Here is a 15,854-nt window from a genome sequence, read left to right on the forward strand (position 1 = left end):
TTAAGTGCTAGAAGCAAGAGAATAGAAGACTATCCCACCTTTCTTCTACAAACTACCCCTGGGTTTCCTTCCCCTATCCTCCGCTACTCAACAACCTGCACTGGTTTTGCTCTGGTTCGCAGACAGGTATTACTACGCGCCGACGACAGCGCTCCCCACTACAATAGGTAGGTTACCTTAGCATCAATTTAGTGGTAACATTAGCTGGAGCATACAATTGCTTCATCGTAAAGTTCATTTCCGATTTATTTATTCATTTTAGACTGCATTCAAACTAAGTCGATAATCTCAAACAAAATCCTTGATACCACATCTGTCTGAATTTGTATTCTAGACTAATAAGGCAAGGAAGTGGCGTAAGTGTTCAAGCGTTTTCGAATCGGAAGGAAACAGGGATTCCGTGCAGAGGCTTGCAATCCGTTCCGGTGTGGTCCTGATCTGGATTGAAGGCGGCCACAAGATTACCGTTACAATCAGGCTTGTCAAAGAACGCGATTTGGCCGTCAGCATCTAAAGCCAAGAGCTGCAATCCGACACCGCCGCTACCGAGACCAGTGTGGCAATCCTCGTCATCGCCAGAGTAAGGAATGACCTGGCCAGTACATTGAGCGTTTTGATAGACTGCAATGCGATATTCGTTGCCAGCTCGAGCGTTTAAGGTACTAATATTGTCACGCTGGTCGATGCTTGGAATATACGCTCCGTGCACTAGCGCGGCGCCTAGGAGGAAGCCAAAGACGGCTTTTGGGAATGATCCGCTCGAGTACATGCTGGTTTACAGACTTGATCGACGATAAATGGCACTCCACGAGGGTGAGACTGGTTGAAGTAGTAGAGTGCGTATAAGAGACGTTGAGACCACTGATCGGAGTTGTCGAAATCGAGACTTTGAAAATCCTCGATACGCACACGAAAATTGTGCCTGGAATCAGGTACTGCGGTCAGGTACAGGACGTCGTACTCTTCGTCGTTTCGATGCTCGAGTATATCTTGTTTGATGTGATCAAGAGCGCGGACGTTGAGCGTTCCAACGATCTGTCTTTGCATCTTGTGTTAGAGATGAAAATAGAGTATACTGAGTTTGCAGACGGACAAGTGACTATGAGAGTAAAAGGTGGATGGAGCAACCATTAAATGCTAGAGAAGCTGTGGCAAATGTGACTATTATGCCCAATTAATGCCGAGGGAAAAGAAACCTACATAGTTTTTCAGAGTATGACTGGCCTAGATGATATGAACACGCCAGCAGGATTATGAAACTTGAACGCTCTTATACCTGGATCTATTGCTCCATCAATATCAAACTGGCTGCACAGTCATGCTCTAGTCATTTGTCATTGTGTAGATTAAGGCTGGGATTGCATCTCCCAGACTGAATGTCTTGCCTGTCATAGTCTAAGAGGCTGTTAACACGAAACGCTAAACCCCAATCTGACGACCTTTCTCGATACACTCATCATGATCAGGTTATAGATGTAGTCGATGACTGTGCATGATAATGACGCACTATAACAAGTTTTTCGACCACAAAGCTCTCGATCGGCAACTCGCTTGGCCTCCCAATTCCCTTCCATATCCCTTACAATATCATACTTGATGGTTTTGAGACAGGACATTTGAGTCTCCCTAGAAGCTGCCTAGATGTCCCCCTTCTAATTTGAATGGACCGGTGAGGGCAACCCAGCCTCATGCTCTGACGCAAACTCCAACTAAGTCGAGATGACCAACTTGGGGGCCATAGTAGACTTGGACAACATTCTCACTCAAATCGGCGCTAGGCCAAATAAGTTTACTATAAGCAATTTTATCCAGTTGTATCGAGGGATACAGATTGGGATGTATTGCATTTTAGTGTCTGTATTCTGTCATTGAAATTCTTTTTGGAAGGGTCCTAAAGCGGGGTGAAGATCTGGGGCTAACATGATTAGCGCTCCGCAAAGCCCATAAATGGGGGCCCATGGCCCAACCCGCAGTGGGCTATGGGCTATTCTGGGCCCCCATAGATAGCCCCATCATAGCCCATAGCCCACTGCGGGGGTCTTGGCGCTTCTAAACCCTCGACTTATAATCGCTGTATCTTAGTCTCCTGCTAATTCCGTAGAGTCTAAAATGTAGCATATAAGCTCAAAGTAAGTATTTCAACTTATAAATCAAATTTAAGAAAGGTTTGACTAGTAGAGGCCGAGATATTATAAGAAAATTCTTAGTATTGATTTTTTGATACTACAACATAGATTCACTACACCGGATGATAATTTATGGATTTCTGATAATAGTAGGCTTTAATTTTGAAGAAACTGTTAAGCTATACGCCCTTACATCAATGTAAGAAAAGAAGATACATGCGCTTGTATATGTATACCGTCACTTCTAGAACACCCAGTTGAACGGTCCACAAGGAGTTATAAGTAATCTCTACATTATTCGTAGGCTGCTATGCTGCAAATAGTAGCCAATGGTCTTGACTATATAATCGAAGGGAAAGCCCTTGGGTTGCCTGCAGTTAATTGGCCGATATCATAGAAAAGCAGATTTTATGGATGATATTAATTCAGTTTTTCGAAGAGGACATGAGGGATGAAGTTTCAAACGCAAGCACTTTTCACAGTGCCTGTAGATGGCTGTAGATGGCTTCGTAGAAGATCCATGGATCACAGTATCCTCCTAGTCCCGTTTGAGCAATGTGTAGTATACCATCTTCCTCCCCATTGTATATATAAATCTTTTTTTCTCTATACCGGATCGTCTGGATGCCCTGGCTTATGCCTTCTAAATTTTGTTTGGAAATCTCACAATTGTCTATCGCATGGTGTGTATTTTGCTTTGATTCCTTGCCGTCACAATCCTGTCAAGATAGAGTGCGCCAAACCAAGGCCATTGCTCTTTTGGTACAGGAACCTCGGCCCACGTAACTTGCACCTCATTATATTTTCCACCCTTACATTTCGTATCAGCCTTCAAGACTCACGGTGAAGTTGTCAATGCTGTTCTGATGCACGCAGTCGACACGAGAGACACATATATCGAGAATAGGAATTTGGGTTAATGACTAGGCTATCGATGGTTCAATGAGCTATGAATGAAAACTCGTTATGTATGTAGGGTACGGGTGTTCCGTCAATTGGATATTCCCGTTTTGGCATCTATGAATATAAGAGTAAAGTGTAAACAAGAATGTAAGCTGCCCCTAAGCGCCCAAATGCCGCGGCTATTCTGTGAGCCGCTAAAGTCATCGCTCATGTGTCATGTCCAATAAAAATCAGTCAACGCCGGGTCAGATAACGTCATAATGATACAAACGCAGATGCGTTCAATGCAATACAATAACACGACCAAAGAGAGCACAACACCTGCCATCCCAGAGACTGGGTATTTCGCACTGCTCATCGATGGAGTTATATGAGGATCAAAAGCCATCGCTGTAGCCTCTCGATTGAGCGTACTGGTAGAAATAATAGTAGTGGTTGGTTCAGTCGAAGATATGACTCCGCGCATCAATCGAGTCGAGATTCCTCATCAAATCTCAACGCCAAAGCGGGAAAAGGCAGCCAAAGAAAAATGCAACAGTGCTGATATAAAATGGAAGGTAGACTGCGAAGGAAAAGACCCGATATTAAAAGACGAATCTAAGTGAAGGATTCGGGGGATTGCTCACTCATTGAGCCTCCACCTGGTGGCTTGTTCTGGGCAGATATAGACTCCCAGTCATACTGGTATCCTGTCGACAAGGCCGTAGGAGAGCCGGATGCCACCCAGGGCCAGACATTTGGCGTAACCCAGCTTGAGGTTTCTTTGTGGGTTCCACTCCAGGGAACCGGGACGCTGTCGATGGTTGCAGTGATTGCAGGTGCGGACTCGGTCGAGGTGGGCTCGGCACCTTTGTTGCCATTGACTTTGCCTCCTTCTGCGACGATTGACTGCCATGAGCCGGTTTTATCACCGTATCTGTACGAAGTTCCGGTGGAGTAATCAGTCACAGTCATTGACTTCATATACATCTTGAAAGGACCTTGGCTGTAGTCCGTTTGACCACCAGCCCAGTCTACAGAAATAGAAACTGTTAGCAAGCACGACAAGAAGAGATTGTATGGCAGTCCGACTCACCAATGGTGCCCTTGGCATTGTTCGCATCACCGCCAGCCCACACGCCGACCTTGATCATCATCGGACTTTGTGGGTACTGGTTGGTTTCTGCCGTCTCGGGAGTGAGAACACGAACAGTCTTGCCATCAATGGCCCACACAATTTGGCTGCTGGTCCAGTCGATGGAGTAAGTATGGAAGTCGTCATGGTTTCCAGGGTTTTCGTGGTAGGCGCCACGGCTAAATGAGCTTGTATCTCCTTTGCCGAAGTAATTGGTCTGTACTTGGGCGTTGTTTCCACCCAGCCACTCCCAGTCAATCTCATCCAAATCATCTGACTGCAGAACTGCACTGCTGACGATTCCCGTCCCTGATGCTGCCTTGATAGTGTATTCCACGCGGCCGAACATGATGTACCAGCCAGACTGAATCAACGGGCCATCGCCCTGCTTGGCAATAGTAAAGGTTGCGCCATTTGTTTGGTCAAATGTGACGGCTCCAGTTGACTTGAAAGCATCAGATGCGCCACTTGTGAAATCGAAAGTCTTGTCAGACTGGCCAAATGCAGGATCAGCAGGACACGCTGCTAGCTGTCAGCCACCAGTCGTCAACGGTACTTATGAGACTTACACTTTTCTGTCGGATTGCAATCGGTATAAGTTTGGGCCACGACTAGCGTGGAAGACAGCAGGCCTAGTGCCCCAAGAAAGAATCGCATGGTGGGCCAAGTAGAGTAAGCTATAAGTAATCCCACAACTATTATGCAATAATGAAGATGGATATGAAAGAGACAAAGAGGAAAGAATAGGAAAGGAGATTTTCATGGGGGTACGGAGTACGGAGTACACAAACCGCCTTAAAACAATCCGGGAAGGTGCCAGCCTCCTCCGTTTTACGTGGTCGATCGGTGGGTCTCCCGGTTATCCTGTCATTGGTCATTCAGACCCGACCTCGATTGTGTCCACAGGACCTAAAGAGAGCTACGCCACGTTCGAGTCGACATGTTGGATTCCATGTGCGCATTTGATGTACGGAGTAGTTCGCCGTACATTCTACGGGTGTGCAGCTGAGATGTCAATGTGTATCTGATGGGTATGTCTATGTACAACTGCTGTTCCGGCGTAACACAACAGTGACAACACATTCGATTAGGCATCGATCAAAAGAATGTAGATATTCTTTCAAAATAGTCTACTTCGTACAATCTGTATTGTACTTGAAAAAAAAAAAAAAACTAAGAGGTGGCAAGGCCCAAGCAAAATAATAGGTGGCAGGAGACACGTATATTACGACCCACTCCCCAGCCTCCCGCATACTTCATACACATATTATTAGAGATGTGATCTCATATTGAACGTCTTTGCATGGTACTGCGTATGAAATTCACACGATGACTCCATACCTCAGGCTTCTCTTCTATCCGAAGCCAACATCTGATTCTAATCAATAGTCGTATTTCCACTGTTTGGGACAAGGCTGGTTGCCATTGGGTAGGTATTTTCCCATTAGCTTTAGCGGCCTTATGGATGATATGATTTTGACAACCAACCTTGGTTAGCTCTTTAAAATCTGTGATGCTCACTCAATGGGCACCCTAGCACAAAAGGCCAGTCTAGATCTTGGTCAATATAAAGCCGACGATCTATGTAGGCGATCGATGTAAGGGCGATCCGCCCAGCGACGAATTGAACCATGACAACGGGAGAATGATATTCCGGCATTTTGATATGTGCGAAGTAGTAAGCTTAATCATTAAAATGAGGAATTGTGTACGGAGTACTCCGTACAGAATGGGAATACCAGTTGTGTAAAAATGTCGCACTTAGGTCCCTATACGATCAGGCATCGACCCTGTGGGCCGGTAGTAAATCGGGGCCCGGGCTACCTAGGGGCCTAGTAGACTTTACTTCCTACCTACTTATATTGTGGGAGGTGCGATGTAGGTCGTACTGCTTACATTCCTGGAGAATCGGTCATCCGTTAGACCAGACTGAGACATCGATACATCCTGAACACTAATTCATGAATTTGAGATGGCAAAAAGAGAGGGATACAAGTTATGAAATTGCACCAAAACACCAAAACTCTATGTGACATACACGAATTCGTTTGCAACTTATTGCGATCAGGTCCTGTCAGAACGAGATTGTCGGGGTAGAGGATCATGTATTCAGTGTCTTCGAACGACACAACCTCCTTGCTGTGAGCGTCACTTGGTGAATTTGTTGTTCCCCCATGACCCATCTTGTGCTGATGACCGCGCCAAGCGCCCAACACACAGCAGTTGTGTTGGGCGCTTGGCGCAGTTCCCTTCTCATTTGATCTGGGCACTCGCTAGCTTGGCGACTACGCGCAACGAGGTGAGCGATATTCAACATTCTCATGCGATCTTTTCATCATGAGTGACTTGATCCCTCCGCTGGTGAGGGTGCGAGTAACAATTAGAGTATGAGGCCCCTACTGTCCGTACCAACATTGAAGTCGACACAAATTCCCCCGAGACTTAATACCGAGTGGCTCTAGCATGATTTCAATGACCTAGATGTAGGGCTGAGCCTCTACAAAGCCCACAAAGCCCAAAGCCCAAAGCCCAACCCAACCCGGCCCACTAATGGGTTGGGCTTTGGGCCCCCATTTTTTTTTATCAAACAATATGAACTAGCCATCTCATTACCACTGCATAATTAATACAATTTTTGCTGGTTTTTTTGGGGGTATCTAGAATACCATAGAAGTTAAACATGAAGCTATACGTAAATCCTTATATTCTTCACTTTCTTCCCCCTTACAAATTTATAAGTAAATTCAAAGACATGTACAATCTCAGTAGTGATAGTAGGAAGGGGAGAAATACCAAGCAGAGAGAAAGTAGATTTATAGAGAGGACTTAAGCATATGATCTCGATAAAAACCATTCATTACTGGGTGAATGAATAGATGGGAAGATACGTAAAATACAGTCATTGATCAGTCACTTTATATATGCCAAGATTATAATTATGCAGCGGAATGGGCTTTGCAGAGACCTATCAGTAGGGCTACTTGACATGGTTTTTATGCCTTCAACCCGTGGACTCCGACTATGTAAATCTATACACTCCATTCTAGATTTGCGGAGCCCCTACACTAATTGTTTCCACCTGGGCAGTGGATTGCTCGACTCACTTATTGTTCAACCTGAATGAAATTGCCAGGAATTAAGGATCTCCTGCGTTATCGCATTTCTGGAGTTATGCCCGACACATTGGTCGAAGCACCGCTGTATCCAGTTCGGTAACATCATACAAGCTCTAGTGCCGAGTCGCCCCTGCAGGCTGTCAGTGAGAACCCGTAGCAATATCCAGAGTATTACTGAACTAAGATTGGAAGTAGGTTTTATTGAATCAACTTAGGGCGGGACAGTCCGCTGTACCTTTTCCCTTATCCTCAAATTTGTTGCAAGCCATGGCCCACGATAGTACGGTATGAGGATTTACAGCAGAATGCAGACATTGTGGTCATAGGAAGCACAGATCAGTTGTAAGGCCAAATTGTCATCTGGGCTTTGACCCACACTGTAAGAGGGCAACAGGAGAGCCTGTGCAGCCACTCTTGTGGCTCCAATTTCCAAGGCAATCTACTCAACAGACTTCGGTCTCGCCCAAGGGCCTGAAATGGAACGCTCATAACCACACCGTTGCCCTTGCAAGAAGGCCAGAATGATCAGAAACCTGGGGGGTTCGAAACTACTAGGAAATGATAATTCATCGATCTCGGCCTGGCTCATTAGTCGGTCGATTGACAGCCTACGTGGCATGGCGTCTCGCCTGGGATTACCCCTCCCACTAAGCCTGTATTAGAGACAAAGTCAGCCTACGGAGTAGTAAAATCGATTACTGTGGTTTCCGTGAGCATCCCCCGTAGAACCATCGAGTCGGTTGCAAATAACAAGACGAATCAGTCGACCAAAACACGTTTTCGCCATTAGGGCGTCATTGACAGCAATGTCAAGAATGATCCCCCAGCACGGCGGGAAGGGGTATTCACTCCACCATATAGAGGTAGATCCAGGCCGAAGAACACCCACGGAAAATCTCAAGACGAATGTCAACACCTCACCTTCGACCAATAATATCAAGGAATACACTAGCCCCTGGAGCCCTAAAATGGTGACTTGACTATCCCCGTCGGTAAGGGATAAGAACACTTCGGACGCGGGCTTTTATCTAGGTAGTACTTTCAGCCATGTTTCTCAGCATGCATAATTCATGACCTTCTTTCTTTTTTCTTCAATCGAGGTGTATCGAAGCCCATCTATAGTTTCATCTGGTGACATATAGTCTGGTCAGTCTTCACAATCGAAAGCCTCTCATAATTCATTCGATATAGAATAAATGTAATAGACCCTTAAAATTACTGTATTAGGGTAGCTTTAGCACTTGTGGATTAGCTTGAGCACTGCTGATTGAAGGCAAAGACAGCGTCTGGACTTCCCTCGCTTCTCTCCCCGGCCCGAAGTAGTTGTCTAGGTACTGTAATAGGGAATCTGTCTATAAAGGGAATCACCGAAATAGGACCTTGTAGTCTAGGGTTTTTATCCTTGTTTTGTGTCACTATAGTTACAATGGCCACGCTATTATGCTGTAAACAGTATGGTCACAGCAAGATTTACGATCGGACTAGGTCAGCTTTTTTTTTCTTGTGTTCTTCTCAATGTGGTAACAGGAAATAATTCCAGAGTGCAATGAAGACTCGTGGCATCCCCCAAATCTCCTAAATTAGCACTTCTATGGTACAAGGCGCGTACCCCACATAAAATCCCTCATTCAACTCATCCAACGGCTTTTTATCTGGATGGCTTAGCTCCTCCAGACAATGCGCCGCATGCCAGAAGGCGAGGTTCTCATCGTTCAAACGTACCGTCCCCTGGGCGGCGCGGTGCGTCCTCCGCAGCAGGAATTTGCAGTGCGCCAGGTGCTCCTCGCGCGTGGTGTAGACGTGCTGATTGGCTAGCACAGGGTGACCGTCAGCCAGCAGCGCGAAGGCACGCTCATCACCAACACGCCGCGTGCCCTCACTGTCGAGGAAATACGGGTAGGGCCCTAGCTTGCGCTCGGGGCTGCTGATGTAGGCGCGGTACTCGGCCTCGGTGAGGGGGTCCAGGCACGGCGGCGCGACCCAATTATGCGCAAGCAGGTCAAATGCGCAGCCAGCTGCCTTAGCCTCGGCAGTTGTGTTGCCGCAGTGCAGTGTCTTCTTCTCGTACCGGACCGCGCGCGGGACGGGGTTTATAGTCGTGCGCCAGGCAGTGACGAGCACGACCCAGAGACAGAAGGCGGCGGCGAGGGCGAGGAGAATCTCGCGCAGATGGTGGAGCCGACTTGGGCGAGGAGGGCTACCGAGTTCATTGTCGATATCTTGCTTCAGCGCCTCTCGGTCAGTGAAGGGCTGCTGTGCCTCGGATCCTGCGTTGCTGTCAGCCTCCCGCAGGCGGTCGTATGTGGCGCGGATTGAACGTGGCCACATTGTGAAGGGAATGGCAGTCCTTGTTGGGATGGTCACAGCCAAACAGAGTGGTTGGGCATGAGCAATACTAGCAAAGGGTGAGGGTGACCGCGTTGTGTCGTCTGAGGACGGAAGGCGCGTGACGAGCTGAAGAAGCTATACATAAAGCAGTGCGTCTGAGTTCCTGATCATCAACTTGTGTAAAGGTCAACACAAGACCGACCAGCCGAAGCAACATAAAGATCGCTCGCTTTCCGGGGCTCACGGTTTCGGAACGAGGGCTCCGAGCTGCATATACCAATATTACCGCGCTTAGTGATGCACACCGGTATCGGGCCCTAATCGGAGCTCATTGGTCTCCGCAACATGGTGTTGCGGCAGGCTATGGAAATCTTCCAAGTTTTCCGACCCAGGCTGACTTTGGCAAGTTTCACGCTGGCCGAAGATCCACACGCCTCAGCATCTTCTCTGCGCGGCTGGTGTGAATCAAACTTCACGTAGCGACTCTTGCTACTAGCTCTCTCTGCGGCATGAACGGCAAGTTTGTAGATTCACAGGAGACGAAGAGACGAAAGAACGAATGGCACTGTATCAAATGTCATTGGGATATAACTATTAATGATGAACGTTTCTGTGATCGAGCGGATTTTTGAATTTACGGCTAGAAGATACGTGGCTACTTTGGACAGATCTGACTTGGTGCCAGGCATATCCAACGGTCTTGCATAGAGAATGACTTTAAGAATCTGTTATATACTTGGCGTGACTAGTTTATCTGGACATGAGAATGAAAAAGTCTCCCGTCGAAGCTTCAGATCATCCAACACAGAACTGACCCTCTCCCCTAATGGTTATGAGTCCATCTGTCTGAGTCATTAACCACCGCTCCATGGTATATCCTGGGATAGTCGGGCTCGTAGTCGAATATGGTCTTGTCCAGGCTAGGCGGCGGCCGCCAGCTAGGGTTCGGAGTCTGCCTTGGGACGCCGCCGTTGTCGTGCACTTCCACGAACTCCAGCAGCTTGTCAAAATTCCGGCACTTGTGCATCGTGTTAAAGTCCGGGTGAGGACTGTGGTGCGTGAGCACCCAGTTGGACGTCACGGGCGTGACGTCTCCCGCACACATGAGCGCCTGACGGAGGAAGTCAATGCAGTGATCTGAAAAATTTTAGCTCTTTTTTCTGCTCAGCCGTTTGACCGCTACTTGTAATCATTCTCCGCAACTTACCAATGTGGTTGTAGAAAAGGTCATCGCCAACCATGAACTCTATAGGCATGTTTTCTGGCCGCGTGTAGTAGTCGGCGTAAATGACTTTTCGAAGGAAGTTCTGGAGGAAATAGAATCAGCAAAACCCTTTACCAACATATTACGCGCCGATTATAAACTGTGCGCACCAGGCAGTGAAGTTGGTGGAAAACTTCAATCTCCACCATGATCCCGCCTCCCTGCTCTTCAGAGTACAAAATTCCCGATCCACTTTTGTTGAGAACATCGAGATATTTCTGTGGCATGGATATGGGATGTACTGGAGTCAAGGGTCAGGAACTGAGGTGGTCACATTTAAACCAGGATCATTACTCACTTTGGCCGATGCGGTTCCACATCGCATCCAGCTCTGGACGCGGATGTCCCTTGTACTCATTCTGAACGCCCAATTCGGCTTGGAACTGGAGGTTGTGATACTCAACGACTTCCAAAAGAGGGGCTAGAAGACAACTCTGTCAGTTCACCTCAAGGCTAGAGTGAAGATCAAATCCTGAAGGTGTTCCCTTGGCTCACAGTAACTCGAACTCATTCTGACGCACTCCAGCGTCGGGGCTCTCTTCAGCAAAAGGCCTAGGGTAGCACCAAGTCCCAACACCGCCGCGGCCAGTAAGCTGAGTAGAATCCACCCTCGTGCAGTGGTTGGTCGAGGGATCGCCTTTCTCGTTGTTCGGGACTGGCGTTCATCGCCCTCCCACTCCTCTTCACTCTTATCTTCTAGCCGGCTATAGGTACCAAGCAGGTTTCGATGCTCTGCAATGTCAGAGATTTGGCGGTCATCCTCGCTGGCGGATCCTTTGGCGACGTGAGCCATTATATTGCACACCTTGACCAAAGGAATGGCCACGGGACAAAACGACAATACCAGCTTGTGTACAAATTTAGGGTCTTGAAGCCAGATAAGGCACGTGAACACGAGTGCTATAAGGTGGAACTGGCTGTCGGAATCAAATCCAATGGCCTAGCGTTCACCAAATACATAGGTAGGTCCGACCGGGTATTCGGTATTATTCCAGGTGGGGCCGATCTACGGCTCGGTCCGTGGAGCTGCGGATCCGGGGTTACCACTATGTACCAGAGTTGCCTCGCTTGATCAGTAAATCAACAGAGTGATCGATGATTGAAATGAGCCCCCAAATTGAAAGTGTATACCAGATATGATTTCTTGCCACCTATGATTTGCACTAAAGCAATCCTTTTCTGGGCATTAGGACATACATAGATCAGACCTTGGTGTTTGGAGACATGCAAAAGCTCATCACATCTCATTAGAGCTAATTTCCCCCTCCCCCAAAAAGCCTCTCGGTTGAAAATCCTTAGATTTGTACTCTTAGATAATACTAGTTGGATAGATAATACTAGTTGCACTTCTTCCATGTTCCCGGCCCTGACTTGCTCCATCTGACTCAACTTGTCAAACCCTGATCTACGACCTTCCTTTCTTGGACGCTTCAAATGCGCCAGTAAAAGATTGTTATTTCCCCGCGGGAATAGCCATAAAGTAGAAAGATAACGAGTGACGCACTGCCCATCTCGAAGCCCACTGCCCCTGCACTGTCGCATAACCCTCCAATCAGCTGATAAGCTACCAGTATTGGATCCTTCCCACCTCCCATCAATCTTGAGGTATGTGACTCCTCCAGGAGGCTTTGAATTGACAGCGTGAGACCTCCCACGTTTGCCTAGGTAGCGGCGAGGTCGCATGTGGCGATACCTTAATCATACTTCCTTTTGTCAGGAATCACGGTATCCACCTCGCAACGGTCGTACTTCTCCTTGTCGGGAATCACGGTATCTACCTCGCGACGGTCGTACTTCTCCTTGTCGGAAATCACGGTATCCACCTCGCGACGGTCGTACTTCTCCTTGTCGGGAATCACGGTATCCACCTCGCGACGGTCGTACTTCTCCTTGTCGGGAATCACGGTATCCACCTCGCGACGGTCGTACTTCATCTTGTCGGGGATGACGGCATCTTCATAACGAGGTAGAAGACCGCTGTGTATAAGGATGCAATTAGGCTTCTATAACGTGGCAGACATTCCCTCGCCGCACTTACGGCTGGTTGGCCGGAATGGCGGCGGCCATGGCCGCGGTGACCATCGAGGCCACAAAAAAAGCCTGAGTTAAACGCATGGTGGCAAAGAAAGAAACAAAGAGTTGGTAATTTAAGCTTTGTGAAAGGTATTTCAGGATTGTGTCCGATATGGAGAGTGCGCGGTCGAGGAGGCGTTTTTATTTAGGCCGTGTGCTGGGCTCGAATGCACTTCGGATCTGGAAGTCAAATACCCTGCAGCCGAGCAAGGAAAGCCGAGCTTCTACGTCAAAGGCGTTGATAAGGCAGTGACTCACAGTATTCTGAATATTCCGCTGCCGTGCCGAGCAAAAGGGTGACATACTCGGGTCGAGGTTCTAGATACAGATCACGCCACGGATCAGCAAGACCATTCCATCGACCGAGAGGATCCTGAGACTTCCCGAACAAGGGAACATAATTTCGGACCGACGTGCATGCAAGGAAAAAAGCGGAACCATCGAGAAATGACCGGCGAGACTTGAGGGAGAGAACTCGTCACTAGGTGACTCTGGCTCTAACAAGGAGTCCAGTGAAAGCATGCCAATAATGCCTTTTGACTCCGAAGACACCACAGATTAGATTAAGTTTCGTTCACTCACATAATGGAGTGGCCCTACCAGTTCGTACACCTCGATACAGCTGGTAGACACGAACGTCGTGTTCTACTTGACCGTTACGGGCTGTACGCACAACTCTCAGCATTTACCCCTATCGGCCTGGCTCTCATGTTGAGGCTCACGCAGAGGACCTTCAATAGAATAACTGGTAAGAGGCTTTCCTACGGTGCTGTTCCAACTTTGCAACCTGCAACGCCGCCAAGGCAGACTACCGCTTCCTCGTTTGCAGAAAAGCTGCGGCGATGGCTCTGGTGGCTGGGGAACGACATTGAAATTGCTGGACAGAGATGGGGCCGGGTGGACCAACTCATATTCGGCGGGATATGGACGGCCTGGCTAATGTTCTTGTGCGTGAATGAGACTGGAAATGGTACGCCGCCTTGTGAGGTCTCTTGCTTGCTGTGTGCACTGGGCTAAGCCTGCATAGATTACTTCCTGCTCACGCGGAAGTTTGGTGCCATCGGCGCTTCGCAGCTTCCAATTCAGTACCTTCTGTCCTTAAAACGTCTGAGTCTAGTCGCACTCGCCTTTCACACTTCGCACGAGAACATCAATCGATGGCATCGCGTCCTGGGATGGATCAGCTACTTCTTCATCTTCCTTCACGGTAGCTTCTACATCAACTTTTAAATTCAAGTTGGCGGTTTAGGTGCTGCCATCTTTCGTGTGGTGCCTGTACTTGGTATGCTGGGCCTTCTGGGCATGACTTTTCTCAGCGCCACCACGATCAAGGCCATCAGACAATTCTCCTACCGGGTATTTTTCATTACCCATCTCATTGTGGCCTTGGCTCTTCCACCCGCCATATGGTTTCATGTACCGCACGGCCGGGCGTTTATGGCCGACGCATTCTTGTTTCTCATCGCAGACTTAGCTGTGCGAAGATTCAGCACTGTCATATGTCCAGCCACTATCGACATGATCCCCGGCACCAGTCTCATCAAGGCCGTGGTGGAGCTTCCTCCTGCATGGCTGCGTCGCTTTGCCGCACATCCGGCTTCTTATGCCTACTTGAGCGTCCCACAAGCCACATGCCTCCCGTCCGGATTCATATCGAATCCCTTCACAGTCGCGTCCGTGAATGAAGAGACCGGGCATCTCACATTCATCGCACGCCGCATGCATGGGCCAACAACGCAGACTCTCGCGAGGCTCGCTGGTGTGCACTGGCCTAATACCAAAGCCACGCTCAGATTGGACGGTCCGTACGGTGCCGCTGCGTATCTTCCCGACCTGGCAGCTGGATTTGACAAGGTCCTCCTAGTGGCCGGCGGAGTCGGGATGACGTTCATTATGCCGCTGTTCGAGCACATCACAAAGGAGAGTCCTGCGACACAAGCTCGACTCATTTGGGCAGCGCGAGATGTGGATGAAGTGAAATGGTCTCGCCTAGTAGGGGAAAACAGCCAGATACGGGTGTTTCTAACCGGTCGCCATGTCAATTCCGACCCCACTGGCAGCTCAACCGGATCTTCTGACGAGTCTAATGACCTCGAGCTGGACCAACTCGAGAAGAACAGCCAACGGACAGCGGCAGTACTGTGGAAGGACGGCACGCGGCCCGACCTACAAGAGGTTGTATATGAGTTTTTAGGAGACAGCGCTCATGATCGGTGTGCTATTGTCGTCTGTGGGCCGGCGCCGATGGCGCGTGAGTTGAGAAAGGCCGTCGGGATTCGGATACAGAAGGGAAGGGATGTGTGGTTTCACAGTGAGAGTTTCTGCTGGTGATGAAGACAGAGCCCCATCTCTATGTTCTATTGTAGCTATGTTAAACCTTCTGATCAAGCTACGATTCCTTGCCGTCCCCGCAGGTTACTTTTACGTTCATTCTTCACGTTCATACCTACATCCGGAGTTTTGACTATAACTAAGGTATCAACTAATAGGCATGAACTCAATACATATCGTCAATGGTTCTAAGCTTTCTTTTGCGTCATATTTTTCCAACTCGTTCTTAATTTTATGTGAAATACATTATACGTATGAATTATGGGGGATTAAAGCCTTACCAGTTTGAAACGGTGCTGCAACAGTGTCTAGTAATCACGAGCTCGAAACTCCGGGTGTCTTCTTAATTGTCCTGGCGGTAGCAACCATTGTACATGCACCCTAGAGGGCTGACCTGTCATTTTGGGTACTGCCTGGATAAACAGCAAATACCGAAGTCCTCGCTGCATCCACGGGGTCCGAAGCTGGCTTCGCATTGTTCCATCGGCAAAGCGGATTCGGACCCGATATTGTACAAGGTTCCACTGCCAAGTTGACTTATAAGGCATGATAGACTAAAGCAACTTGCCCGTCAGAGTCAGTACTCAGCAAATTGGCGA

At 48.3% G+C, this 15,854-nt stretch overlaps 7 protein-coding genes across 7 annotated transcripts; 1 reads left to right on the forward strand and 6 right to left on the reverse strand.

Moving 5' to 3' along the window:
• Nucleotides 1-364: 364 nt before the first annotated feature.
• Nucleotides 365-1,047, reverse strand: N7500_005946 (uncharacterized protein; the record flags this gene model as incomplete). The annotated part of the gene is made up of 2 exons (XM_056677090.1): nucleotides 365-720; nucleotides 780-1,047. 2 exons carry the CDS (start codon nucleotides 1,045-1,047, stop codon nucleotides 365-367), a joined length of 624 nt encoding a protein of 207 aa, XP_056532090.1.
• A 2,579-nt stretch (nucleotides 1,048-3,626) lies between these two features.
• Nucleotides 3,627-4,800, reverse strand: N7500_005947 (glycoside hydrolase family 16 protein; the record flags this gene model as incomplete). The annotated part of the gene is made up of 3 exons (XM_056677091.1): nucleotides 3,627-4,042; nucleotides 4,105-4,665; nucleotides 4,713-4,800. 3 exons carry the CDS (start codon nucleotides 4,798-4,800, stop codon nucleotides 3,627-3,629), a joined length of 1,065 nt encoding a protein of 354 aa, XP_056532091.1.
• A 1,120-nt stretch (nucleotides 4,801-5,920) lies between these two features.
• N7500_005948 (uncharacterized protein) lies at nucleotides 5,921-6,326 on the reverse strand (the record flags this gene model as incomplete). The annotated part of the gene is made up of 2 exons (XM_056677092.1): nucleotides 5,921-5,967; nucleotides 6,182-6,326. The coding sequence occupies 2 exons, from the start codon at nucleotides 6,324-6,326 to the stop codon at nucleotides 5,921-5,923; spliced, it is 192 nt and encodes a 63-aa protein (XP_056532092.1).
• Nucleotides 6,327-8,834: 2,508 nt separating this feature from the next.
• Nucleotides 8,835-9,587, reverse strand: N7500_005949 (uncharacterized protein; the record flags this gene model as incomplete). The annotated part of the gene is made up of 1 exon (XM_056677093.1): nucleotides 8,835-9,587. The coding sequence occupies one exon, from the start codon at nucleotides 9,585-9,587 to the stop codon at nucleotides 8,835-8,837; it is 753 nt and encodes a 250-aa protein (XP_056532093.1).
• An 823-nt stretch (nucleotides 9,588-10,410) lies between these two features.
• On the reverse strand, nucleotides 10,411-11,644 carry N7500_005950 (oxidase ustYa family protein; the record flags this gene model as incomplete). The annotated part of the gene is made up of 5 exons (XM_056677094.1): nucleotides 10,411-10,724; nucleotides 10,795-10,894; nucleotides 10,962-11,092; nucleotides 11,150-11,272; nucleotides 11,347-11,644. The coding sequence occupies 5 exons, from the start codon at nucleotides 11,642-11,644 to the stop codon at nucleotides 10,411-10,413; spliced, it is 966 nt and encodes a 321-aa protein (XP_056532094.1).
• A 901-nt stretch (nucleotides 11,645-12,545) lies between these two features.
• On the reverse strand, nucleotides 12,546-12,933 carry N7500_005951 (uncharacterized protein; the record flags this gene model as incomplete). The annotated part of the gene is made up of 2 exons (XM_056677095.1): nucleotides 12,546-12,828; nucleotides 12,890-12,933. 2 exons carry the CDS (start codon nucleotides 12,931-12,933, stop codon nucleotides 12,546-12,548), a joined length of 327 nt encoding a protein of 108 aa, XP_056532095.1.
• A 576-nt stretch (nucleotides 12,934-13,509) lies between these two features.
• On the forward strand, nucleotides 13,510-15,255 carry N7500_005952 (ferric reductase family protein; the record flags this gene model as incomplete). The annotated part of the gene is made up of 3 exons (XM_056677096.1): nucleotides 13,510-13,894; nucleotides 13,952-14,131; nucleotides 14,162-15,255. The coding sequence occupies 3 exons, from the start codon at nucleotides 13,510-13,512 to the stop codon at nucleotides 15,253-15,255; spliced, it is 1,659 nt and encodes a 552-aa protein (XP_056532096.1).
• Nucleotides 15,256-15,854: the final 599 nt, after the last annotated feature.

This window comes from Penicillium coprophilum (genome assembly GCF_028826855.1).
Source record: "Penicillium coprophilum strain IBT 35676 chromosome Unknown utg000004l_segment0_segment0, whole genome shotgun sequence".
NCBI classification, from domain to species: Eukaryota; Fungi; Ascomycota; class Eurotiomycetes; order Eurotiales; family Aspergillaceae; genus Penicillium; species Penicillium coprophilum.